The sequence below is a fragment of the Sphaerodactylus townsendi genome, linkage group LG07 (genome assembly GCF_021028975.2).
Source record: "Sphaerodactylus townsendi isolate TG3544 linkage group LG07, MPM_Stown_v2.3, whole genome shotgun sequence".
Classification (NCBI taxonomy): domain Eukaryota; kingdom Metazoa; phylum Chordata; class Lepidosauria; order Squamata; family Sphaerodactylidae; genus Sphaerodactylus; species Sphaerodactylus townsendi.
In genome coordinates this window covers 22,067,281-22,095,078 of record NC_059431.1, presented here as the reverse complement: position 1 = coordinate 22,095,078, position 27,798 = coordinate 22,067,281, and the positions used below count along the sequence as shown (strand labels likewise).

At 42.5% G+C, this 27,798-nt stretch overlaps 1 protein-coding gene across 1 annotated transcript in view; it reads right to left on the bottom strand.

Moving 5' to 3' along the window:
- The window catches only part of WDR70 (WD repeat domain 70), a 122,173-nt gene that overhangs the window by 12,323 nt on the left and 82,052 nt on the right, over positions 1 to 27,798 (bottom strand). Inside the window, exons 11-14 of the mRNA XM_048504237.1 lie at positions 25,905 to 26,079; positions 15,288 to 15,387; positions 13,678 to 13,762; positions 10,970 to 11,108 (exon numbers count right to left, since the gene is read on the bottom strand). Of these exons, the coding sequence (XP_048360194.1) occupies positions 10,970 to 11,108; positions 13,678 to 13,762; positions 15,288 to 15,387; positions 25,905 to 26,079 (499 nt within the window). The remainder of the gene's footprint in view (positions 1 to 10,969; positions 11,109 to 13,677; positions 13,763 to 15,287; positions 15,388 to 25,904; positions 26,080 to 27,798) is intronic.

The window sequence follows — 27,798 nt, the reverse complement described above, 5'->3', positions numbered from 1 at the left end:
TAATAAATAATAGTAATAATACAATAATATATTCATGTTGACCAGGCTCCATGGCCATCAAAGACACTGTCTATCCTTCAAGTCCTTAGCACATGCTGTACAACTTTTGTGTGTGGGGGGAGGGGTAGGAATAAGGGATGACACTCATGTTATACCCGCCTTTGAAGCAGGCATATGCAGTGCAAATTAATGGGACTTCTTCTCCAGTAAGTGTGCTTAGGACCGCAACCAAAATCAGTAAATTCCAACCTACTGGTAGTCCCTGGCCTTAGGGAAGTCTGGCTGGCCTCAACCAGGGCCAGGGCCTTTTCAGCTCTGGCCCCAGCCTTGTGGAACACTCTGTCTGAGGAGACCGGGGCCCTGCAAGACCTTATACAGTTCTGCAGGGTCTATAAGACAGAATTGGACCAGACAGATGGTCGAAGCAACCACGGTTAACCATCTAGGCCTCCCGTTCCAATCTTCGATCTCTGACTACATATTTTATCATCCAGTCCATCTGGACCCTCACCCAAGACCGGAAATGCTGGAGAACACATTGCCCGATATGCTGCCTAGCATGATGGACTGGATGATGAGGAGGAGGAGGAGGACCCTTGGTGCTGTTGTTGTCTGTTTATTTAAATTTTACTGAACTGGAAATTTAGAACACCAATTGATGTTATTATATTTTTGTAGATATTTATCAGTTGTTTTAATTGTTTTATATATGTGCTGTGAGCTGCCCCAAGCCCAGTAGGGGAAGGGTAGCATATTAAATCCAATAAATAAAAATGAAATCAATCAATCAATCAATCAATCAATCAATCAATCAATCAATCAATCAATCAATCTATCTATCTATCTATCTATCTATCTATCTATCTATCTATCTATCTATCTATCTATCTATAGAGAGACAGAGACAGAGACAGAGACAGAGATGATATAGAGCTGGAAACCTAAGTATACTTGGGAGGAAGTAAACCCCATGAAACTCAACACTGCCTCGTAGAGTGGTGGAGTCTCTTTCTTTGGAGGTTTTTTTAACAAAGGCTGGATCAGCATATGATGGGAATGCTTTGATTGTGTGTTCCTGCATTGCAGGGGGTTGGACTTGATGGCCCTTGTGGTCCCTTCCAACTCTATGATTCTATGATCAACAGAGGTCCAGCATGATGTACTGTTAAAGGTCAGACCAACAACTGGGATCCTATGTTTGTAAGCCACCTTGAGCTTTTCAAGGAAGAAAGGCAGCTAATAAACATTTTAAACAAATAAACAAAACAGATAAATCTTGGCTGCCAGTAAGATCACTAGTGACCTTGGAACAGTCACTGTCTCAGTCTAACATCAAAGGATTGTTGCAGGGGTACAAATATCTACATAAATATAGATAAGACTTCTCAGAAAACATGCACAGGGTTGCACTGAATATCTCCCCTTCCTTTATTTTCAAAAATTCAGAAACCTAACAGCTTCCCTGTACAGATGGAGATTCAACCTTTTGAAACATGACTTAACATAAGCTAGGCTTGGCAAACTGAAGCTCAGTCCTAAGAAAACTGTCAGTTGAGGAGTCAGATTTATAAAACTGATCACGTCAAAAAGTGTAAGTGAAGCACGGTCTCTTCCCAATGGAGACAGGCTACTTTCTGGAAAGGGCAAATGAGACAGGCAGTAGACCTCTGGCCTAAAGGCCGTCTGGGAGCAAGTGTCTCTCTTTGAAGTCTGGGGACAGAGAAATATATTAAGTCTGAAGCACAAAAAACGCTGGTCAGTCAGCCACATCTCTTTGATAGGCCCTGTGCTAAAAAACGCATTAGCACCAAGGCTTATCTGGCACGAGTTTGATGGCTTAAAGAATCTAGTTTAGGGGGTGTGGCGTGGGTCAGAAAGCCATAAAGCTGTCAGCAGCAACTGGGGCTAAGAAAACATTTCTGGCTAAGAACCATCATAAATGCTTGCCTCACAAGCGCCAACTTCTCTTTCTGCCTCAGTGGCAGTGAGGCTGCACCACAGGGTCTTTTTGAAGGGGCCTGTTCCGATTTGCTGCGCATGGCCGCTCCTGCAGTGAGATAAGAAGCCTGGAAGCGACAAAGGCTTTGAATGTAGAAAGGGAGATTTTTGACAGGGATGTTCAGGCTCTCTCCAATTACACGCTTCTTTTTTTAAAAAAACAACAACACACAAAATCTCCAATCCTTTTTTGACAGACCAGAATGATCAGCCATTTAAACCTCCTTTAGAGGTGGGGATTCAAAAGTGTTCTCTGCGTATGTCTGAAAACACCTGAGGCATTCACCCAGAGAGGCTGCCTATTTTCTGTGCCAAATCTTTTATGCAGCTAGGGAGGGTCCCCCGATCTTTAGGAGCTGTGGTAGGGGAGATCAAGTGGAAATGGCTCGCGTGAAAAACTTAGCAGAATACAAGTATCAGTGCTGCAGTACTTTTATATAGTCATAGATTTCCATATTGCTCAGAAGGCAAATTTCCCAGGGGTTGTTTCAGTATTGAATTTACAGGGTGTTTTATTCCACTGAATAGACCTATTCCATTGAATAGACCTATGTGAGGTTCTGAGTATACCTGCTTAGAATTCATTTAGCTTTTTCGTTTACTTCATTCCTTCATCCCTGCCTTTCTCCCCAACAGGGATCCAACATGGCTGACATTGTTCTCTTCTCCTCTATTTTATCCTCACAAATAACTCTGTGAGGTAAATTAGGCTGACCCCAAGGTCTGCCAGCAAGATTCCGAGGCAGAGTGGAGATTTGAACCCAGTTCTCCCAGATACTAGTAGAACACTTTAACCACTACATCACACTGGCTGTTAAAGTGGCACTGTTAACTTCTCAGTATGGTGGAGGGCAAGGGGTAATAAATATATATATTTATTAATATATAAATATATATATTTATTTCACCATGGAAACACATTTCTAAACATTTTGGAAATGATGGTTATCTTGATCTATAGCCAATCAACTATTGATTACTCTTTTAGGTGCAATTAAATCAAAGATTGATTTGGGCCAGCCAGGTTTGGATAAACACACTATTATTTATTTATTTATTTATTTATTTATTTATTTATTTATTTATTTATTTATTTTAGTATACCGCCCTATCCCCGAGGGGCTCATATATATATTAACCCTAAAATGTCATGGTAGTTTTATCATGCAACACAACTAAGATAAAAAGTGTTAACTGAGTAATGGCCTCTTCTCATGGGGTTTCAAGGCAAGAGACTAGCATGGAAGACTTGCCATTGCCTTTCTCTGAATAGTGACCATGAAATTTCTTGGTGGTCTTCAGTCCAAATACTAAACAGGGCCAATCCTGCTTAGCTTCTCAGTTCTGACTGCATTGGGCTAGCGTGGGCCATCCAGGTTCGGGTGATTGAATCTTAGAATCATAGAGTTGGAAGAGACCAAGGGCTATCAAGTTCAACCCCCTGCCATGCAGGAATCAATCAATTTGATTGCCACACAATCAAAGCACTCCTGACATATGTTAATCCAGCCTCTGTTTGAAAACCTCCAAAGGAGGAGACTCCCCCACTGAGGCAGTGAATTGCACTGTCGAACAGCCCTGACAGTCAGAAAGTTCTTCCTAATGTTTAGGTGGAGTATTTATATATTTCACCATGGAAACACATTTCTAAACATTTTGGAAATGATGGTTGTCTTGATCTATAGCCAATCAACTATTGATTACTCTTTTAGGTGCAATTAAATCAAAGATTGATTTGGGCCAGCCAGGTTCAGATAAACACACTATTATTATTATTATTATTATTATTATTATTATTATTATTATTATTATTATTATTATTATTATTATTATTATTATTATTATTATTATTATTATTAAATTAATTAATTAATTAATTAATTAATTAATTAATTAATTAATTAATTAATTTAGTATACCGCCCTATCCCCGAGGGGCTCAGGGCGGTGCACAATATAAAATTTCATATAAAATCATATACATACAGTTTAAAACGACAATTAAATCCTAAAACAGCGTCCCAGAAAACCCTTACCTAACCCTCCCAAAACAGAGTAATGGGTCCCGATGGCATTAGGGATCCATGGAACCAGGGGGGGGGGGTTGGGGCACCCTCAGCGGCTGATCTCTCCAAAGGCCCGGTGGAACAACTTAGTCTTACAGGCCCTGCGGAATTCTCTAAGGTCCCGCAGGGCCCAGACAGTAGGTGGTAGGGTGTTCCACCAGGCTGGTGCCAGAGCCGTGAAGGCCCTGGCCCGAGTGGAGGCCAACCGCATCATCGAGGGGCCAGGGACCTCCAGTAAATTGGCCTCTGCTGAGCGCAGAGGTCAGGCTGGGACATATGGAGTAATGCGGTCCCGAAGATACGAGGGTCTCAGGCCGCGTAAGGCCTTGAAGGTCAACACCCACACCTTGAAGATGATTCGGAATTCAACCGGCAACCAATGCAGGCGGCGCAACACAGGTTGGATATGTTCTCGAAAAGTGCCTCCTGTGAGCAGGCGAGCCGCCGCATGGTGGAACAGTTTTAATTTCCGGATCAAACGCAAGGCAAGGTCCACGTAGAGCAAGTTACAATAGTCTAGCATGGAGGTGACCGTTGCATGGATCATAGTGACTAGGTCAGTGTTGGAGAGGAAGGGAGCCAGCCGACGGGCCTGTCGAAGATGGAAAAATGCAACCCGGGTTATATGGGCCACCTGGGTCTCCATTGAAAGAGACGAATCCAGGTGGATCCCCAGGATGCGGACGGAGGAGGCCGGTGCCAATATGGCCCCCTCCCGCACTGGTGGCTGGAAATCCCCAGCCTCTCCCCCCCCCCGACCAAGCCAAAGGATCTCTGTCTTTGATGGATTAAGTTTTAACCTGCTCTGTTGCAACCATCCAGCGACCGCTTCCAAACATTGCTGTAGAGCTGCAGGGGTGACGGCAGCTCCCCCCTCCATCAACAGAATGAGCTGAGTGTCATCAGCGTACTGATGACAGATCAGCCCAAAGCTCATATCAGCCCACATCTTACTCAGTATTTATTTATTTTTTACCAAGGAGACACAGTATGTTTCTAAAGGCTAAAGTATAAAGTGCCTGTGGACAGGGCAGGTTACAAATAATCTACCGTATATACTCAAGTATAAGTCGACCCGAATATAAGTCGAGGCACCTAATTTTACCACAAAAAACTGGGAAACTTATTGACTCGAGTATAAGTCTAGGGAGGGAAATGCAGCAGCTACTGGTAAATTTCAAAGCTGGAAGATTTACAAGCCTAGCTTTACACAAAAACACAAAAGGGAATGGTGAATTTAATACTCAAAGTTGGATGCAGGCAAAATGCTTCTGCCACAGCTGGTGTGATCTCCTTTTTCGGTGTGCCACAGTTCTGGCAGCCATCTTGGAATTACTGTATATACTTGAGTATAAGCCAAGGGGGGCTTTTTCAGCATTAAAAATGTGCTGAAAAATTTGACTTATACTCGAGTATATACGGTATTTACATTCCTTGAAATAAAAAATATGAAACATAGCACTTTATTTAAGAATGCAGAAATGTGGTATATTTATTTAGCCTTGAAAACTAGGCCTTTTCTGTTGCTGCTATGTTGAGATCCAGCATGGTGTAGTGGTTAGGAGCAGGTGGACTCTAATCTGGAGAACTGGGTTTGATTCCCCATTCCTCCACCTGAGCCTGCTGGGTGACCTTGGGCTAATCTCATTTAAATTGGCATGCAAAACACCAGGTTATAAAATAACTTATTTTAAATGGATTTGTTTCAAAATACTGGTAGGGATGGAAAAATATACCATCATTCTGTTCCAAAAAGGCATGCACAATTATTCCACCATGATGAGCAGGAACATCCATTATGACCTTCAGTGATAGACAGACTGTCTGCACGTTCAAACATTATGCTAAAGGTTTGCCTTAAAAAAAGACAACCCAAATAATTCAAGTGTGAAGCTCCACAGAAGCTCATCCTAAGATATTCGCCAACTACAATAAATAAGATGAAATCTGAAAAATTATTTAAAATGGTATGAATATACTGTTGTCAGATTTAAAATGCTCAAGAGACTAGGAAACCACTGGAATAGTTGTCTTGGGAAACTGGACTACAAAACTATGTGGTGAAATAGTATCATTTGAACTGGAATCAACTAAGAGGAATTTTCTACATGGTACTGGAAGACATATAGGTTTGCAATGAAATGGGAGTGGGAGCTAAAGCACATACATAATGTGTTCCAATGTCTACCGGATGTATCAGAGAAAGGGAAGCTAGGTCTGCGGTTGCAGGCTGCCCAGTTCAGGCAGTTCTGACTTAGATGTCAATATCATTCTCTAACAGCTCTTACAATGACAGCAATAATTAGAATGGATGCCAAAATTCTACCTACGCATACCGTGAAATAGAAGACATTTTTGTTTTATTCAAGAGTGATGGTAAGCATACCCACATCTATTAAGATATCCATACCATTAAACATCAAATGCCAAGATGTCAGAAAATTCCAAATGAAGGTGACAGTTACTCCTGAGGGACGCAAAGACACACAACGTTCATCCCTTTTGCCATGGAACTTGGCAAAAAAGTTGATTTGATACTTTACCCAGCCATGAATCTTTTCCTGGTGGTGTGACCATCAAATATTTAATTCATTTTCTTCATTTCTACCCCACCTTTCTCCTCGGGTGGGGGGGGGGAGCCTGAACTGGGCAGCCTGCAACCGCAGACCTCAGCTTAACCCATCTGTCACAGTAATAAATGGAGGGGGAAAACCACATATGCTGCCCTGAGTCCCTCAGAAGATGGGCAGGATAAAAATGTAATAGAGGGAGAGATAAAAGGATGCATGCAATCCCAGTATCTAGCACAGGTTCTGAGCATATCAAAGATGGCTGTTCATTTACGTTTTCCCACAAAACTCACTGAGACTGAGAACTGATCCAGTCTCTCTGTGGATAACCTTGCCTAAGACTCCTTTTCTCAGTTATGCTAGACCAGTGGTGGTGAACCTCTGGCACAGGCGCAAACAGAGTGTCCCCCGCACACACATACATCTAGGCTGGCCTGGGCTGCTGGGCTCGATTATTAGCATTAAACCTAAGACCTAGTTTTGGGGAAGCAGTGTAGGTAACCCTGTTAAGCGCTGTTAAACCCCACTGATTTTCATGGGAAGAACTAAAGAACGATCCTTTACCTGGGAGTAAGCTCAGTTGCTGGCAATGGGGCTTACTTCTGAGTAAACCCTCCTAGGGTCGTGATTCACCCTTTGGAAGAGTTGCATGGTTGCTTCAAAGCAAAGCCACCGACTACTACCAAGCTTACTCCTGGGTATTGCATGCCTTGGAGCCAACAGTTTTTTCTAAACGAAAACCTCAGTATTCAGGTTAAATTGCCGTGTTGGCACTTTGCGATAAATAAGTGGGTTTGGGGTTGCAATTTGGGCACTCGGTCTTGAAAAGGTTCGCCATCACTGTGCTAGACTGAGACACACCCTCACACCTAAGGTTTTCAACTCAGGGTTGGGAAAATTTTGGCGACTTTTGGGTGCAGGGTTTAAGGAGAGGAGAGCTCTTAGTAGGATGTTGTACCTTTCAATGCAACCTCCAAAGCAGCTATTTTCTCCAAAAAACTGACCTCTATAGTCTGGAGACAAGTTATAATTTCTAGATCTTCATGCCCCCGCTAGAAGTTGGCAACCTTCCTAGCAAAAACTTTTTTACCTTTATTGGTAATGATGATGCCCACCCATGGGCACTGTTGGTTCACAAAATGCTGGGCTTAATATCTCGAGAGCTGCAAGCCAACAGGGTCTGTTCATATCCCCTTTTGCTTCAGCGTGGCTTGAGCTGGGCAAAGCGCCTTCAGATAAACCTAATAATACTGACAGCAAGCCTGTGTGATTACAACAGAATGTCTGGAATAATAATGTGCTCTCCCATTAAAAAAAACCTTAAAAGAAAAGAGGTGGACAAAAGGCTTGCTTGGTATGACAGAAAGGAATGCTAGACATTACTTGGTCAAGCATTTAAAGTAGCCATTAAGTTTCCATTAAGCATGAGGTTCACTTACAGGCCAACCCGTACTGAATATTTCCCAAGCAGTTTTAAAGATTAAAGTTTACTGCCCTTAAACATTTCAAAATAATCTATACTGGCTGGGCCTTCCCTGATGTCTGAACAGCTGTAAAAACTGTATTTCCTTTATCATTTGAATTTGACACGAGAAAATACTTCACATCCCTTTTCATATGCTAAACCCATTAGGATTATTTTATAATTGACTTTAATGAGCTCTATTATTCTGTTCATAGTGGAAAAACATGCTCATGATAACTCCCTTCCCTGTACTCTGCAAACTGTGCCAAATTTGAATTCTGCTTCAGCCAATAAGATTATTTATGGAAGGTTGAAGAGCAATATATGATGTCTGGATATTGGGAGGTGTTTCTTCTGTCACATTTCCTTCAAAATTACATCATATTAAAACAAATTATGATAAACTAGCGGGGCCCGGCCACGCGTTGCTGTGGCAATTGTCCTTCTCATCACAGTCCGCAACCCACACAGATGTCCATTCAGGTCCAATGATCCCCAGCATAGTCTTTTGGGGTGGTCAAATGGAATCTCTCTTTCCCTTTTCAATTCACATTGTTATATGGTGGTGTCTTGTTTTTTTAATATAAGGTAACCCTTTCCATTCCACAATGGGACTGTCCAGAGTGCGAATCCCGCTGTCCATGAGGCTGGTTGACATGCACAGTCCTGGCTTGGGTAAGGCAGAACTGGGGCAAGCAGGCTATCCCAGTCAGGCAGCAGAGGCAGGGTGGTGAGGCGTTCAGATCAAGGGCAGCTCCCTGGGTTCGTAAAGGGCCACGTGCAAAAGAAGCTGAGCCAGTAGTGGTTTGCCCCCACCCCGTGGATTGTCTTAGAAGAAAAAGGCAAACTCCAGCTCGCTTTTAGTAAAAGAGAGCTGTGGCGAATATGGGTGAGGAAGTGGGTAAGTGGTGGTTGGATGTGAGGGAGGGCAGAGTGAGGTGTGTGAGGATGAGCTGGATGTGTATGAGAGTATGTGTGTTGTGTGGTAGTAGTGGGTGAGGCACAGAGAGTGAAAGTTACCTGCGTGTGTGGGGGGAGAACCCCACCTGACGTCTCACATGGCAAAGTGTGTATGTGTTTCACTTCCACTCGTATTACCTAACAGTATTACCTATTTACTGTTTTCACTGATCATCTCTGGCCATCTCTGTGAACCTTCTAAGGGCATGCCAAGGCCTCAGGCCACAGACAGGTTGCACGAACATTCTAAGGGTGACAGACATGCTGCACGAACATTCTAAGGGTGACAGTTAAACACAACCAGCTTCATGGCCTGGTGTGCCAGGAAAAAGGTATTGAATTTCAGCAATGTGAATATCCGAAAACCTGCCCGCATTGGAAAGGCACATTGAGTGAAAATTTGAAAGCAATCCGTCCAGTAGTTTCAGAGTTAGAGCATGACTCACAAACGGACGGTTTGTTTTTTTTATATATATAGACTAGCTACAGAATCAAACGTTAATACTCAACTCTTCCAAAGTAATATTAGCTTAATTTATTACAGTCGCTGACAGGAAGACAATATAAACACTCACATCCAAAATATATCAAAGGACCCCAGTCAACAAGGATTCAGTTTAAAATATATCTACCAAAAGAAACTTTACTTAAAATTACACATTTTTAGATATTTACCATTTAAAAGAAAACTATGATTGTCAAGATTGCTCCTTCAGCTCAGGTTTAAACCTTATAAATTACTGCACAGAATTTAGGAAGTTGACTGGTAATGTATGCGATTTCATCGGCAAGAAGCTTGTCCATCCTTGCTGATCCCGAATGCCCTGGGTTTTATTCAACAATAGGCAAAGGGTCTTAGAGCGAGTCACATTATAGAATGCACAATGGAAAAAAAATGCTCCAGAGATTCTACTTTCCCAGACTTGCACGGACATAATCTCTCTAAATTAGAGGTCTTATTAAATCATCCTTTCGAAACCATTGAAAGTACAGCAGAGCATCTAGCCTACCATCACTGTACTAGAACAGATAAAGATAAGAGGCAGGAACCCATCCTTCTCTTGTATCCCAGAAAACGTGCATTAAAAACTTGTTGCACTTAATACGCAACTGTTGTTCATTGAGTGGTCTTCTTTGGCAGGCATACATGGGACTGATCAAGTGGAGAAAAGGCCTGCCGCATAGCAAAGGTTTTCTTAAGACATTCTTGTAGCTACAGAGAGCTGCCTTGCCCTTCCAGTAGAAACGGTAAGCAGAAAGATTCTACCATTTAACCTGGAAGGAGGATTCTGGGCAGACCTGCATCACTACTAGACTGCTGAAAGTTATTCCATGGTAATTGAATTCATGAACCTCAACCAGTACTCTGGTAACTTGTAAAATATTCATTTTTCCCCTCATTATGCCCCATTGTTTAATTCTCCATGTTCATCAAGCTTCCTTACCTCAAAATTTAATGCGAAGGTTTTTTTTTAAGAAACACTGAATTTAGGCAATCACATGACTGTAGTATATAATTATATAATTAATTAGCATCATTATGGGGATTGAGGTTTGAGGGTTTAAGGGGGTGGGGGGGTTGCCAGAGACCATGCAATCATCGTGGTTCAACCTACACAAAATGGGGTGCTGTGTGGTTTCCGGGCTGTATGGCCATGTTCTAGCAGCATTTTCTCCTGACGTTTTGCCTGTATCTGTGGCTGGCATCTTCAGTGATTCCAGCCGTGAAAGCCTTCGACAATACACTATACAAAATGATCTCACTGAATCTCAACCATGCATTTAGCTACATACCCGTAGGTTAAATAATAGAATTAATAGTAGTTGGATATATAGGAGGACGGACAGAGTTCGAATTCTCAGGCATGGGAAAAATATCCAGGTTTGTTTATGTACTGAACTTTGTCTTACCGCATCTGTGACATCTATTTCGTACACCTTCTTAAATGTTTCCCGCTCAAAGAAAAGAAGTTTTCCATGGCCACCACCTTTCTTAACAGAAGTACCAGTAACAAGTAGTTTATCATCTGGGCTGAAGCAGCAGTCAGTCCTGTTGAAAAATAAAAATGAATTACTTTTCTTGGAAGATTTATTTACGTTCTATGTGAAATACAGGCGGCTGGTAATATACACATCAAACTTCTATGCATGGCGACTCAAATCACAGCTGTGCTCAAAGTTACCAAATTTGGCAAAACCAACAAAATGAGACGTATTGTCAAGATTTCAGCACTGGGAGCGGGGAGAGGCAGGACGAAATCAAGAACAGTTTCAAAGTCTGGCTACAATCATTCATACAGAAATAGGTCATAAAATCAGTTTTCACCAACAAAATATCCTCCTGTTTTAAGTGGCCATGTGAAATTGTAAACAGGCGAGCAAGATGATTTCGCAATGTTTTTCCTCTCAAAGCAAGAAACAATTGTTCAGCACATTGAGTATGAATTCAAGATTAATAGAGCCTTTAAAATTAATCGCAGACTTCAAGGTAAGAGCTTTTGTCAAACTGCAAGTAAAAGCAACACGATCAGATCTATTTATTAATTATATTTCTATCTTGCCATCCTTTTCATCACAAAGCTCAGCCCAGTGATACACAAGCAGAAACATAAATGGACTTAGCGCGGTTGTGTTCATACTAGATATTGTGTACTACCTAGCGTCTTCCTCCTTATATATTACAGTGACCAGAAACTGCACAAGATCTTGCACAAGTGGAAATGCAAGTGGGAATACTGTAAGTTAAACTCAGTCCAACTGGCTAACTATGGGCTTTATCCTGCATTTCGGCTTGCCTAAGAGCCCTAATGTAAGTGGAAATTTTGCACTGGATCCAACCCACTGTACACCACATTCCCAGGTAACCCGTCATCCTGGCACTGAGCAGATTGAGACTCGCTTCCCTTCAGCAAGGGTGCTGCAAGATGTGTTCCAACCATAGCTATGCATTTGGAACTTCTGCAAATCAAAGGTCCAATGTAAACACAACACCACTTCCTTGCAAACTTCTCATGGACCGCCATGCAGTCTCCTTCTAAGGCTAAAGATTCAAGGGGGAGGGGGCTGGGCACTTAATACTACCACAGTTGGAACCCCTACAGAAGCCCTCTTTGATGTGCAGGAGGAGCATCAAGTCTAAGCCAGTCAGCTCACCACGAGAAACAACCTGGTCTTCACATTCAGCCTCAGACCCTGAACCACCTCAGACGCGCTGTAGTACACATTGCGATAGTCAGGCATGGCTCCTTTAAGTACAAGCAGCAGACTCCTGATGGGGAGGGGCCTGTACCTCCACCCCCTTGCAGTAGTACTTAAGACCTTGGTTCATCCACAGCTTTTGCTGGAATAAAATCTATGTGATACTGTTGGATCCAATTCCTGCCTGGACTCTTGCAAGACTAAACTCACCACAACCACACAAATATCACAGCTGCTATCTAGAATTCCTACTAGCCTGAACCCAGACAGTAGATTTGATGTTAACCTACAGAAGGTCATCAATGGAACCAAAGTTCACATTCCAGAGGCTGCCTTCCAGTGTAAAAACCAACTTTTCAGGGTGCCAGAATTCAGACTATGGGACCTCTACTCCATGGCAGACTACGTGGTTTGCATGCAGAAGGTTCCAGATTCAATTGTTTTCTCCCCAGTTAAATGGGCCCAGATAGTAGGTGATATGAAAGACCTCTCTACCTGGGGACCTGGAGGCAACACTGACCAGATTCATAATATGATTCAGCAGAAAAGTCACAGTATCACTATGAAGTGTTGCTACATTAAATCATTTATTTAACCAAGCTGAGTAACTCAGGTAGGGTGGGCTGTAGCTCAGACTGATAGCACTGGCTCCCTCTCCTAATAACCCAGCATCTCTGCCTGGTCATCAGCCAGAGGTGTAGTTGAGACAGAGTGGATCCGGTGCGCACTCAGTATTCCCCCCCCCCACCTTAGTGCAGGCTGGAGAAGCGGCTTGTTCCCTTCAGGCTAAAAACGGCCTGGTGGGAACTACGCTTCCCGTGAGACCCTGGGGCTCACAAGGCCTTCTGGGAACTGTAGTTCTCACCAGGCCGTTTTCAGCCTGGAGGAAACAGGCTGCTTCTCAAGCCTGCAGTGTTTCATGAAAGTAAGTGTGTAGGGGGCGCCAATTTTCCATCCCCCCAGGTGCAGGCCTGGTGCCCCTTGGTAGATTTGCCTCTGCCATCGGCCTTTGTCTACACTTTCCAGCCACCCCAATACACTTTGGTGCCACAAACCCAATCACACAGAGTATCAGGCACAGAAGCAAGCAGAGAATTAAAGAGGATGTACTATCATTACCCACATACCTAGCCAAAAATGTCTAACACTCTGAGTATCAGGGGTTTAAAAAAGATTATGGAATAAAAACATGAGCCGCTGCCCTTTTTTGTCAGCCCACCAAACTGGTTTTGTGAAAGCTGAAGACGTGATCAAATTGCTATAAGATCTCAACACACTATGATTCAACCTCTTGTTGGTTAGGTACGACACCACCATGTGAAGACTGGAATTCACAAACTGGTTCAACAGAAGCAAACTTCTGAGATCAATATTCATTTCCATCAACATAGAAAAGGCATTCATAACCACCCCCTACTTACATGGGGAAGAAGCTAGGCAGGCCTGCAACTGAGTTAAGAGGTGTTTTAAACTGTCTGACATCCCATATTTTCAAGGTATCGTCTCCTAGGGAATATAAAAAAAAGAAGACTTAACAGAGAACAACATGGGGAAAAGCTTATTTCTTTAGAATGCAGAAAATTTATTTTCTAATGGCTTATTGAATAAATGTATGACTATATTTCTCTTCACCCAGAAAAGGCATAAATCTTTTAAAAGCCAGGCAGTTCTACTTCAGCACGGCAAATTTCACCTTCAGAATTCTGCCACTGGTCTGGCAGTGCAAAGGCCTTACAGTGTTTCTCAGGCTACGGCATTCCAAGAGGAAGGGAAGATAGAATAAATAAGAATGAAAGGATCCACATGTCACCCAAAAGGCCAAATCAACTCTTTTTTTCCTGAAAAACTCATAAGCAATTTTTCTGGTTTATTCATTGTCTGAGCATTTGACTGTGTGACTGATGAGCCGGGCCTCTGCTGCCACTTGGTCAGCAATTCAGATAAAAACTACCAAGCTATACTGTGAAAGCAAATTGGTTGGGTTTTTTTTTTAATGTCCAGTGATGTGTCTGGCAGCTCTTCAATTCTTCTTCACAGTACCAAACTGCAACCAAGGCTCCTTTGGCCTTGACGGACTAGACCTTGACACAGTCTTCTCTATGAAGAATTCATGGGAGAAGTTGTCAGATGAGTTGTTACTGGTGTGCTTTTTTTAAAAAAAAACAAGATTTTGAAAACTTTGCTCTGCATCCTCTCAAAATTCCTCATTGGGAAGGAGAGAGATGCTGTGAAGCGGAAAAACTTGCTTCTAAGTCCACTGGCTGCCCATGAAGAGGTGCTACTTGATATCTATGGATATCAATATTAACCAACGGAAATTTTCAGATAATTTACCAGGTTTTCTCTTTGTGAGGAGCACTGGCCTTTTAGCGTTCATGAGCAATATAAAAGTTAACCCACATCTGTCCTGTTACGGTAGCAACAAGCAGGAATCCACAAGGACTTGAGGGAGGCATCTTAGTTTCCTCCTCCCCTACTAATTTCTCGTTTCCTTTCCTGAAAGCTCCATAAGCCTCTTCCCTTTTCCCGCAAAAAGAGCCAGCATGGTGTAGTGGTTAAGTGCAGGTGCACTCTAAACTGGAGAACCGGGATTGATTCCCCGCTCTGCCACTTGAGCTGTGGAGGCTTGTCTGGTGAACTAGATTGATTTGTGCACTCCAACACATGCCAGCTGGGTGACCCTGGGCTAGTCACAGTTCTTTGGAGTTCTCTCAGTCCCACCCACCTCACAGGGTGTTTGGGGGGGGGAGGAAAAGGCGATTGTAAGCCTGTTTGAGTCTCCTTTCAGGAGATATATAAATCCAAACTCCTCCTCCTCCTCCTCCTCCTCCTCCTCCTCCTCCTCCTCCTCCTCCTCCTCCTCCTCCTCGGGTTGTCAATCTGAGGATTTTTTGGAAACACAATGCCAGCTACAGGTCTTTGGAACAAACAGCATATATATTTTCCAAAATAAGTGCCCTCAGAGGGAAGTGCAAAACTTTAGCCAAACTTGCGTGGTGCAACATATGCAGAAGAAAATTTGGTCACTTACCTCCTCGACTGGCGAGAGCAGTGCCATCATAGGAAAATGTCAAACAGGAAGTGTCGGTGCCTGGTACATGTGCCTGCCTGCAGTGGAACTTGGTATGAACCTGTTTGCAAAGGAAATAAAATATTAAAAACCTGTGCTGCTTTGAGACTGCGTGCACCTGGTTCTCTTGGAACATCAAATGCCCTTTACTGTATTTCTGGATGGGGGGGAAAAACACACACACACACAAAGCAAGCAATTTTAAAATCAGAGGGGAGAGACAGAGAGAGAGCAAAGCCACAGATGATGTTCATCAGTTCTTGTGCAACACCTTTTATGTGATCTAACATCTTAAAGAAATTTGGAAGGAAAGAAGTTGTACCACTTCCAAAGGCTTTGTTCCATCATCCAGAAAAATAATAATAGATCTATGTAATATTAATACTCCTTTTTAGGCTAGTTAAAAGGTAGATAATGGATGACGGGCACCCCCATTGAGGGGGGGGGCTTGAAAGGGCTACAGGGAGCAGAGTGACCTATTGCCGGGGCATCTGCCCTCCCCAAGGCATTTACCCTGGTGGAGGGGGCAGATGTGCTGGTCGCTGTGAGTCCCACAGCCCCACTGCTGCAAAACCTGGAAGTCTGCGCTGTGGAAGGCTGCGCTGGTGCCCTACTTGAGCACCAGCGTGGGGGGAGGGGACACCAGGGCATTCCCTGGGGCGGAGCTGACATTAGTTGGCTTGCTCCTGGGGTTTAGGTCAGTTGTGTGGTGGACCAGCCCTTGGATGTATACATTCATTCAGTCCTATGGGGCTTTTTAAGGGTGGGGAGATTCAGGGCTTTTCCCTGCACTGATGAAAAGCCCTTTTGGAGACGGTGGGGCTACACGGCATCAGCACTGCAGCCCCCCCACCCAGAGGCATAGCTGGGCCAAACTGCGCCTGGGGCGGACTCTGTATATTCCGCCCCCCATGGACCCCGCCCTGCCCCCGTGCCCCCCCACAAGGTCTCCTGAATAGTGTACTTCCCCCAGGGCGCTTTTTTAGCTTGAACTGAATAGGCCGTTTTTTCAGCCTGAACTTTTTCAGGCTGAACGAAGGTAAGTGGGAGGGTGCCAAGGGGGGAGGGGGAGATTTTCCACCCCCCAGGCATGAGCCCTGTGTGTGGCGCACCCCCTGTCTCCTTATAGCTTCGCCTCTGCCCCCACCTCTGGGTTTGGATGGGGCTCTAAGAAACAAAACACTTTTTAGTCAGGAGACAGCATTCCCTTTCTACATTTATAAAGTTTAAGATGGGAAAAATACATTTGTCTTTTAGATTCATTTTGAAAGCAAGTGACACCTGGAAAACTGCACATACCACAAGGAGAAATGTAAAAAGTCTGAATCCAAGATCTGGAAGGCAGTTTTTGAGTCTGAATGCCAGTTGGCTATTGCAAAATAAACGTTTTCAAGGATCACCTCTACTTGCATGAGTCTGTTTGCGAGTTAGAAATAATTTTATGCCATTTTACTCCACGTGCCCACCCACACTAACTGAAGTGACGCCACACATGTGTGACAGGGTTTTTTCAGCCAAGGCACACAGACTTTAGAACTCCCAGAAAATTCATCGATTCATTTCTGGAGATGTGTAAAACTATTTTATTTGGGAAGGTGCTGATTCTCATTGATTCTACTGCTGGTTTTTCTTGCTTTTATCAACGTGTTTTTATTTTACTACTGTTTTTAGGTCTGATTTTTGTGTTGTTGGTATGAGCTGATAGAAGAGAGAAAAATCAGGTTTCTTTCTTGCCCCATTCATGTATTTCACTATTGCTGTAAATGTCAAATTGGGGGGGGGGGATATAAAAGCAAGATATAAAAAGCAACTACATAGTAAATGAAGTAATTACAAATCTTGAATAATGTTGACTGCTTTCTCATTTTTTTCAAGTTAACTTCCAGTAAAAGTTGTTAACTATTGAAAGTCAAGCAGCCAAAATTACTTTCTGGGAAAATGGTATCTGAACAACTATGAGAACTTTCACCCTAATCCCATCAAGAACATTTGGATGTCTGAAGTTTTTGTTATCTGAGAACAATAATGAAAATTGGCCAACTTAAGACAATAAATGTCACTAATAAAAACAAAAGTACCTGGATAGCATTCAGCTGGCCTTTCATTATGTTTATGTAAAAATGTTAACACACACAGAAGTAGTAAATCCTCACCGTTCTTTCTACATTAGGCTTCCAATAGTGATCAAAAAATTAACCTTTCACTTGGCTAATACTTCAGAAATTCAACATTATTATACGCTCTTTTGTTAATGCTTCCTATAAATAATGACTGCTTCTCATATTTTTTGCAATTGAAATATTTATACTCTGTCTTTTAGTGGGAACAGTCTAGAAAACAGCCAAAAAACTAATAGAACTATTAAAATCTGCTGCTATAAATATACATTGTCAGCCGAGATTGCATATAAGCAATCAAAATCAACAGAAATAACCAACCAACTGAACAAAACAGCTAGTCAGAAATATTAATAATCTTTAAAACTCTGTTTACAACATGTCATTTAGCATATATAACCAAAGAGCTTAAACTCCATGCCAAGCTAAAATATAAGCTTTTTATACTATTTAACAAAAAGATGATTGTATTGCTGAAGGCTTTCATGGCCGGAATCACTGGGGTGTTGTGGGATTTCCGAGCTGTATGGCCATGTTCCAGTAGCATTTTCTCCTGACATTTTGCCTGCATCTGTGGCTGGCATCTTCAGATGCAGGCGAAACGTCAGGAGAAAGTGCTACTGGAACATGGCCATTCGGCCCGGAAATCCCACAACACCCCAAAGGAACATTGTTAATATTAGTGGATCTTTCACCACCTTCCTGTAATATTAGGATGTGTGAGATAAGAAATATATAAATGATAGATGCAAAAGTCTATCATCACAATCCAACCATGTATCAAGTTCCAAACTTAGTTCAGAGTGGGCCAGCGGGGTAGGTACAGGGAAAAGAGGCATTTCTTCAAATCTGAGGAAATTCTCCAGGCCTGTTGAGAACTCCCCAATTAGCTTCTTGAATCAGAATGCACCCACCATACCACATAAGAACACAAGAAAGAGCCTGCTGGATCAGACCAGAGTCAATCTAGTGCAGCACTCTGCTACTTGCTGTGGCCCACCTTTGGGAGCTCACTGAAGGATGTGAAAGCAATGGCCTGCTGATGCTGCTGCTGCTCCTCCCGAGCACCTGGTCTGCTAAGGCATTTGCAATCTCAGATCAAGGAGGATCAAGATTAGCCATCGATCAACTTCTCCTCGATAAATCTGTCCAAGCCCCTTTAAAGCTATCCCGGTTAGTGGCCATCATGACCTCCTGTGGCAGCATATTCCAAACACAAATGACATGTTGCATAAAGAAATGTTTCCTTTTATCAGTCCTAATTCTTCCCCCCAGCATTTTCAATGAATGCCCCCTGGTTCTAGTATTGTGAGAAAGAGAGAAAAATTTCTCTCTGTCGACATTTTCTACCCCATGCATAATTTTATAGACTTCAATCATACTCCTTCTCAGACGTCTCCTCTCCAAACTAAAGAGTCCCAAATGCTGCAGCCTCTCCTCATAAGGAAGGTGCTTCGGTCCCTCAATCATCCTTGTTGCCCTTCTCTGCCCTTCTTTCCTACCTCTTCGATATCCTTTTTGAGATGTGGCGACCAGAACTGAACACAGTACTCCAAGCGCTTCAGTCTCCACACAATATAAGTTTTGTCTCCTTACAGCACTGAGCACAAATTGGACTATTTCACCTGCGCTTCTCACAATTTTTATGCTGGGCTTCCTCATAGTAGGATCACACACTTATGACTCCCTTTCTTTTGAGTTAGAATCAGCCAGTACTAGAACTCACAAAAAGTCATCACACCTCTTCCTCTTTGTTTCCCTTTATGAACTGCACTTGGGGAAGTGTAGTTCATATTGCTTTCTTATCCTGGGAAGGCTATTTGTAACAGAACTTTAAGAAAAGCAGGCTTTCTTGGAGGATCAGCTTTCCTCCTTTAACTTACACCAAGGACTGTTTGAATTATTTTCATTATGACTGACAGACCTTGAACTTTAGAACTGCCTCTCATCACTGTATTAGCTAATACAAACAGTTGGATAGCACCTTACTATAAACTGTTTATTATATAAGAAAGAATGCGTTCAGAAACAGAACAGTACTTTTTTCCCTATTCTGAGCTGGAGGAGAATCGGATGATCATATGGTGCTATTTTCAGGCTACAGTTTAGGAAGTACTGGATGATCCAGATGTATACAGAAAAAAATGTTAATATTTGCCTCTGGCATGCTAAATGCAATTTTTCAGGTTCTATAGCAGAGATCTGGCACACATCTCCCTGGAACAAGAAGTGTGGGATCCTTATGGATATGGAAACTTCACCTTGAGCTTGCAAGGAAAATATAGTGTTTATTTGGTTGCCTTTCATCTTATATTTACTTAAGAAATTTCCAGATGTTGCTAGGTATTCTTCAAAGGCCCTACGGAGCCACTGCTTTGTCATTTGAACAAAGGCCCAAAAAGGATGATTGCATTCATGGTTAAGCAGTTTCTATTTTACTAAATGTGAGTAATGTTTCAACAGACTCTTAGTTTTCTGGATTGTTTGCTTTACAAGCAGTATGAATGACACAATGCAAATATCTATTCATACCTCATAAAGACTTCATAATTTGTTTCTGACATGAATTACTCTCAAGTCCTTAGGGTGATGAGATTCTTCAATCTGCCCCCTTGCATGGCATGGGGTTGAAGGCTGCTCTTTTAGGAACCAGAATTAAAACAATGACTTGGAGCCCCAGCTTGCGGCAAGCAATAACTGAAGAGTTGAAGTGTCTCTACCTGGACAGCAAAAGTAGGTTAGATCAAAGGTTTTCTTAAACTAGGAAGTCTACACTGTCCATTCGGGGCACAAGGCGAAGGAAAAAGAGAATACAACATAAAAAAGCCCAAGGATGCCAGTGTAATAACTTCTCAGCACTCAGTTACCAATACGAGCAGAAATGTATTAGAACATAAGAAAGGCCTGATCTGGGCTCTGCCAAGTCATAAAAGGAATGCCAGATCCTTCCTGGCAATTGGCAGGAGCTTTTGGGTAGAGATCCATGTCCCTGTGCCATGACATCCCTTCTAGTGTGATGAAGAAGTGCTAGCATCACACTGGGGGGGACACTCCAGCACTTGCCCCCAAACTCTATGGTTTTCATAGTTTTGAAGAGCGTAATAGAGGATTCCCCCCACCTCCACCGCAACGCCAGTGATTTCACATCATGCTGGAAGTGACGTCATCAAGCAGAGATGCAGATTGGTCCTGCCCCCTCATCCTGCCCCCTTTTTGACCAGCCTGCTTCTGTTTGCTGCAGGAAGTTCCAGGAGAATGCCCACCATTAGCAGATACCTTGAAATGCTAAGACATAACTAGTTACAGCTGGCAACCAACAACACAAGTGAAAAGTGAAACTAAAGGAAAGGCTTCTTACCTTAAGCGATCACATTAAAATAACTATACCATAAGATTAGGAAACGTCAACAAATTGACAACCACCCATGATATAACAGCCAGGATCATTCAAATCAAACTAGCCTTTTTTGGTAATTGCTATATTATGGTTATTGCTATGCTACTGACAGAAGGGAACCACCATGTGAGAGATTCTATCCAATTCTGTCATCCCAATGCAGAGACCCAAACTGTGACCAGTGCTAGTCTTGGAGTGGGGGGAACCCCTGAAGCCTGGAGGGCAGGAGGAAGGAAACCATGGGGGGGGGTGCAGTGGGAGAGCAGAGGCAGGAAACACATGGCCTACAAGCAGAGTTCGGTCTCCCAATGGTCCCCAATGGTCCCCTCACTCTCAGAGATATTATTAGATAGTGGAATATCGAGAAGACATCCATCTTCCTTAACTAATAGTTTACTTTTCTCAGTAATGGTTTTATCTCTCAGTGATCCTGTCTTTCTGACCAGTGTTTTAATCGTTGTTCTTGTTCCTTTGTATTTTAGCTCTGGTTTTAATTGCTTTAATGATCTGTGTTTTGGGGGGAGGGAGGGTTAAACTATTACTATGTATGCTTTATGTTGTTAGACACCTTGGCAGCCCTTCACAGGGCACAGAGGCAAGATATAAATTCTGTAAATTAAAAAATGTATTAGTTCACACTCGCTGTTTATGACATTTGTCGTGAAAATGAAGAAGTTGACATTGAAACCTCAATGCAGATGACTTGGCGGGAGTGAGAAAATAAAACACTTCGTTAAAAATTGTTTCTTGTTGACTTGTTGATTGTCCTGGCCTGACCCTGAACATTATGTGTGCCGAGCACTCCTGCAGGTTACAAGCAGCCATGTGAAGCTGCAGCCTTTCATTTCTCCTACTCTTCTACTTCCACGGAGGCCTTCTGGTTTCTCCTCTTAAAGAGGCGGTACACAACAGATACAATGTGTTACAAATAGAGTTGCAAACGCCAAGATTCAAATTCCCAAAGCAAAGAGAATGGAAATGTTGTCAAGATGGCTTGATTTTTTTTAAAAAAAGTCCATTTTATAGTTTTTATTAGAAAGAGTAGATAACATTTTCATACATAATGCATGAGAATACTTCTGTTTTCCCTGAATACAAGAAATAAAAATGCATGAAACTAGTTGCACGTTTGAAAAATTGTGTGTGAAACTGTGAAGTGTGCCCAAGAGCTGATGCTAAACAATCCATGCAACAAAACCTTTGTGGGCCGTTGTGTTAAATTTGTTATATCACCCAGCAGGTCAGGCCCAGATGCACAGTCCCTACTGCTCCCCTTCATGGTTTTGTTTAACAGGAATCAAGACTTGGAAGGCACAGCAATATAGCTGAAGATACCTAGCAAACTCCAAAATGGCAACTGAGAGCTCAGTGGGTAATATTTTCTTAAAGCTTGTTGCTATTAATTAGGGGAGTTTTAATCTCACAAAGTGTGGAAGGCAATGGCAAACCATTTTATACACTTAGCCTGCCTAGTAAACACCAGGATGTGACGTCACTCCATGGGTCAGCAATGACCCGGTGTTTGCACCTTTACCTTTTACCAAAATGTCAGATTCCAGAAAGCAAGCAAACATACAGTTTTTGCTCCACGCAAGCAAGCTCCATACAAACACAGGATGACTATAGACAGTAAACAATCAAAGGGAACAAAGGCCAGGCTACTTTTATTCAGATGCCCTCACCTATTGACCTTGCTATCTTCATTGTTACTCACATGCTAATGGGTGGATTCCACTCAACACATGTAAATCTAGCTTGCTAATTGCACCCTTTACTTGTTAACAGACAATGATTCTTTCCCCCACCCTGGATACTACAACAGGTATATATACTCCACCTGCTTTCCCACTATCAGATCCTCTAAATACAGATGTAGGCGAAACGTCAGGAGAGAATGCTGCTAGAACATGGCCATACAGCCCAGAAACCACATAGCACCCCAAACATATAATTTATTCACACCAGTATCAAGGTTACGCCATAAACACTTGCAGACATCACATCCACTGCATCGTTCTTTGGCTTGAAGAAAAGGATTCTTATGAACAATTCAGAAGTTGCACCGCTTCCTGTTGTAATGTTCAACCTATTCAACTTTGAACGCTATATTACCAGGAGCCGATAAGAAGGGAAAAGCCACATCATCTTCTGTATGTTTTTAATGCCTGCTGCTATTTCCACTATAAACCTAGTAAAACTTGATAATGGCACGGAGGTTTTAGAAGCTATTCAAAGTGTAAACTTGTTCCCACAGAATAATAATTTGTTCAGAGGGCTGGCTTTCATCACTGGTGTAGCTGTTGATTTAAATGTAGTCAGAGTTCAAATATTAAAGGTTCCTGGTGTAGATTTAACAACAACAGCTTGCTTATTCGGGGCTTTTTTCCCCTTAGGAACTTCTGGGTGCTTTAAAATATATTGCTCTCTATGTGGACCCTTTTTTCAAGCATTTATGAACAAACAAAGAAGACCTATGACATTTTAGCTACAGTTTGTCCCCAAACAAGCAGCAGGGGCTGATGGTCATGCTCCGTATGTCTCTTTGTGTTATATGACCGTGGAGCAACCTTCTCCACAGTCTTCTCCATGGAGAAGACAGCCTTCTCTCTCCATTTATCCTCTCCTGCCTGCATTTTCAGCCAAAGTCCCTCTGACATGATTGCTGATGGGTTCATAGCTTCACAAGCAAATTTAGGTGATCCTAGCTTACTTGTGTTGACATAGGTATGGCTAAATTAGTGGATTATTGTAATACAGTGGAACCTCAGCTGTCGTCAGTAATCCGTCCAGGAAACCTTGGCGAAATCCAAAATGCTGAAAACCGAGGCTACCACTGGCAAGAAATGGAATTGCATGGGTCGCCAGTTTTTGTCGCAAAATTAGTGCACGCATCCATGAAAACCGACGAAAATCAACGAAAATCAACGAAAACCGAAACCGATGAAAACCAACGACAATGAAAACCAAGGATCCACTGTATTAGTTATACAAATTAGTTTCGTACCAAAAGCAACAAGAGTTGCTTCATAGCACCTTCAAGAATTCGGGCTGGTTCGTCAATTATCTTCTGCTTGCAAAGGGGCATCTGCTAGAAAAGAGATATATGCGATTTTTGCCAGTTCACACCTTCCACTGGAAACCAAGTATTGTATCCCACTTGGCCGTGAAGGTCTTCCTGAGCTCCCCCCCATACCCCACCCCAAAATGTAGTAGGCTGAAGCAGCAAAGACCCATTCCCTGAGTGGAACTTTTGCAGTCCTTTGGATCCAATCCGAACAATCCAGGGCTGTAGCCAAGAAGTAGAGGAGTTATTTGGCAAGTGGAAAGTCCCAGGTTCAATTCCCAGCATCTTCAGTTAAAAGGATCAGATAGATGATGTGTTTAGGGCTAAAGGGTTAGATATTGTTGCAAAACAAATTTTTGTTGACTACAACTCATTTTCGCCAGATGCATGAGCGAGAGAGAGTGTGTATGTGCAATCTGCTTCGTTCTATACCACTGGATTTTTATTAGATTTCTTTTATGATGCTGCCTTCAGTGCAAGGATAAAAAAAAACCCAAAACAAAGAGTTCTTCATATGTTAATTGGTTAAGTGTGTACATAAACCGCACACCATTCGCATGCACACAGGAACACTGTTGCTAAACAGCGTAGTGCAAAAATCATTAATTTCTTCTGTGCCATTCTGATTTAACATTGGAAGCAAAGCAGTTATTTTCTGCAATGAGAAAGGGCAGCTCCCACCCCCAGCCTCCATACATTTGAATGGAACAGAATCAAATTTGCTGATAAACTCTAGTTTATTCATTTCATGCTGGAGCTTCCATGGAAATATTGTGACTGGAACAGAGAGGCTTTGAAGAAAGCATCAGAATATCCAGGGAGAGATAGCCGTGCTTTGCTATAGCTTCTAACAGAGTTATTTGAATTATTTATAGCTGCAATGGGGGGAAAAGACTGCAGAGAGAGGCTTGCCACGTTGTTCACAGATAACATTCACAACTTGCCACGTTGTTCACAGATAACATTCACAACTTCAGATAAAAAACCTTTTTTTTAAAAAAATCTGCTTTATTTTATTTCACGTTGTCTGAAAAGGATGTCCAGACATAGCCACTGAATTTGTTTGGGAACAGATGGTTATTTGTCCCAAGGCAGTTCGCAACAACTAAAACAAAGGTTGAGCATTTTGCTTCGCAGAGTGGCCAGCCAGTCACCCATGAGGGCTAACAAGTACAGCATGGAGGCCAAGGCCTTTGGGACAGAGTTGCCTCCCAGCACCAGAACTCGGAGGCTGACCTGCTCTGAACATGATAGTTCCTAAAACTGTCAGTGTAGTGTAGTGGTTAAGAGCAGGTGCACTCTAATCTGGAGAACTGGGTTTGATTCCCTGCTCTGCCACTTGTGCTGCAGAGGCTTATCTGGTGAACCAGATTAGCTTGTGCACTCCAACACATGCCAGCTGGGTGACCCTGGGCTAGTCCCAGTTCTTTGGAGCTCTCTCAGCCCCACCCACCTCACAGGGTGTTTGTGGGGTGGGGAGTAAAGGAGATTGTAAGCCCCTTTGAGTCTCCTTACAGGAAAGGAGGGATATAAATCTAAACAACAACTCCTCCTCTTCTTCTTCTTCTTCTAAAACAAAAGATACATGTGGATATGGATGTTCCTTGACCACACAGGTTCATGTTCTAGCCTCTGTTCTCCAGAATTAGTGCCCATAAGAAGATGCAAGGCAAGATACCGGTAAAGGCACCAGACCAGGTGTTTGGGAGCAGCAGCAACAGCAGAAGGCCATTGCTTTCACATCCTGCATGTGAGCTCCCACTGTGTGGGACACTGTAAATAGCAGAGTGCTGGACTAGATAGACTCTGGTCTGATCCAGCAGGCTCTTTCTTATGTTCTTATGTTCTACAGAAGCAGGAATCAGCCTAGCATCAGAGTTGGATGGAAATAAATTGCTCAAATTCAAAAGAAGGGAACTATCCAGACTTGAGGGATTTCACCACTTCCACATTTCCCATTTTCCCAGATGAGCTAAGGGAAAAAGACAAACTCTACTTACATTCATATTCCTATCCCAGATCTGGATGGACCCATCCTGGCAGCCGGCAGCTATGAGTTTTCCATCTCTGTTGTATGTGCAGCTTGTTGGAATCACTCGTTTACCTTGAGCTGACCGTGGTTTAAATACACCTTTGTGCTTTTTGTCATTGTTAACATCCCACGTCCTCACAGTCCTAGCAGGAGACAAAAAGAAATAATGGTTTCCGGAGGAGATTAAAACAAAACGAGACCTTAATTATATGCAAATACCTCTTTAACAGCATAATATAAATATCATTCCAGGTTATGGAAACATGGATTTGATTACTTTTTTTAAAAAAGGCTCAACCTTTTATGCTCCCAGAAGTACAGAGCAGCATTTACAGTTATATCTTTTCCTATTTCCCCTAGAAAAAATAACCTCCCTTAGCAGAATGGATCCATGAGTTCCAAGTTCCAACCCACTTCGTTGATGGCTACAAATTGATCAGGTTTACACTTGATACAGGTTTACATGGCCCAAGGTTTACATGGCCCAAAGTTACGTTGACATGTGTACAAAGCTGACCATCTATGGCTCATTAAATTGTAGATGCTGCGATTGAGCCCTCTGAAGGTGGAAGAGAGTGCTGCAGACATATACCAATATTGTAATTGAATACTATTGATTAAGAAGCCACTGCATATTATGCCATACACAAACTATATATGAAATGTGAAGAATTTCCTATGGATTCGATAAAAACAGAGTGGTTCATAGTAAACAGTTTAGGTTTTCATCGATTTTTTCAGTGAAAATTTTTTCTCAGTTTTCATTGATTTGCCTCGGTTTTCATCGATTTGCAGTAAGGCGCAGGGGTTTGTGGAGAAAAATCACCTGGACAAAGCTGTCGCAGGCCGTGTCTGCAACTTGTTTAATGACAATGTCTTGTCCCATTTCAGACAAATCTTAAAGAGGCGTCAGAAACAGACCTCTTTGGACAGCTTTCTGGTGCGACATTGGTCCACTGGCTCTGAAGCTGGTCCTAGTGTTATTGTTTGTTACTGTTTTCAGCATTAAACACTACGTTTATTCACCAAAAAAATGTGTTTTTGGTATGTTTTTTGGAGTGCCTAGAATGGATTAATTGGATTTACGTTGATTCCTATGGAAAAGTTTGCCTCGGTTTTCATCGGTTTCGGTTTTCATTGATTCTTTTTGGACAGATTACCAACGAAAACCGAGGTTCCACTGTACTCTACAGCATTTCACAGATAAGCATAGCAATCCTTGTCTTGTGTGCTTTTAACACCTCTTATTTTTCACACCAAGGACCACTGCCAAAGTTCTCCCTATTACACACTGCTAAAGCCTGTTCTCCGTATTCATTTGGCATTATGTTTGCCTTTCTGTTTCATAAATAACCTTACAAGGAAACAAAGCAAAACCTTTGATTTCTCTCTTGTTTCTTAGGATACGTATAAAAACAGTCGTGGATAATGGAACGAGTAGGCCAGAAGAGCAAGCACTGAAATGCACGTGGACCAGCTGAGAATTCCTAGGCATAAAAAGACGTCTATCCTTTCACAGAACACTGAACCCCTTCCAGGTTATAATTCAAAAGTCTTCTGGCATTTAATGCACAAAACGCATTTCGATATCTGGCAGACCCAAGAGAAAAGAAAGAAATCGTCGGGGTCTTTGGACAAAGCAGGCTTGCTTAGACTATGCAAACAGTACTTGGTATCCAAGAATACGCAGCTTGCTGGGTCTCTTTCCAAGGCAAATGCTACTGTATCAAGGTCCCCATCTTCCAAGAAGATAAGCCTGCAACCGAGGACCAAAAGTTGAGGCTTGAGTAAATTATGAAAACCACACTGGGTGTATGTAACAGACAGATCACATAGCAAAAATCCTACCAGTCATGAGATTC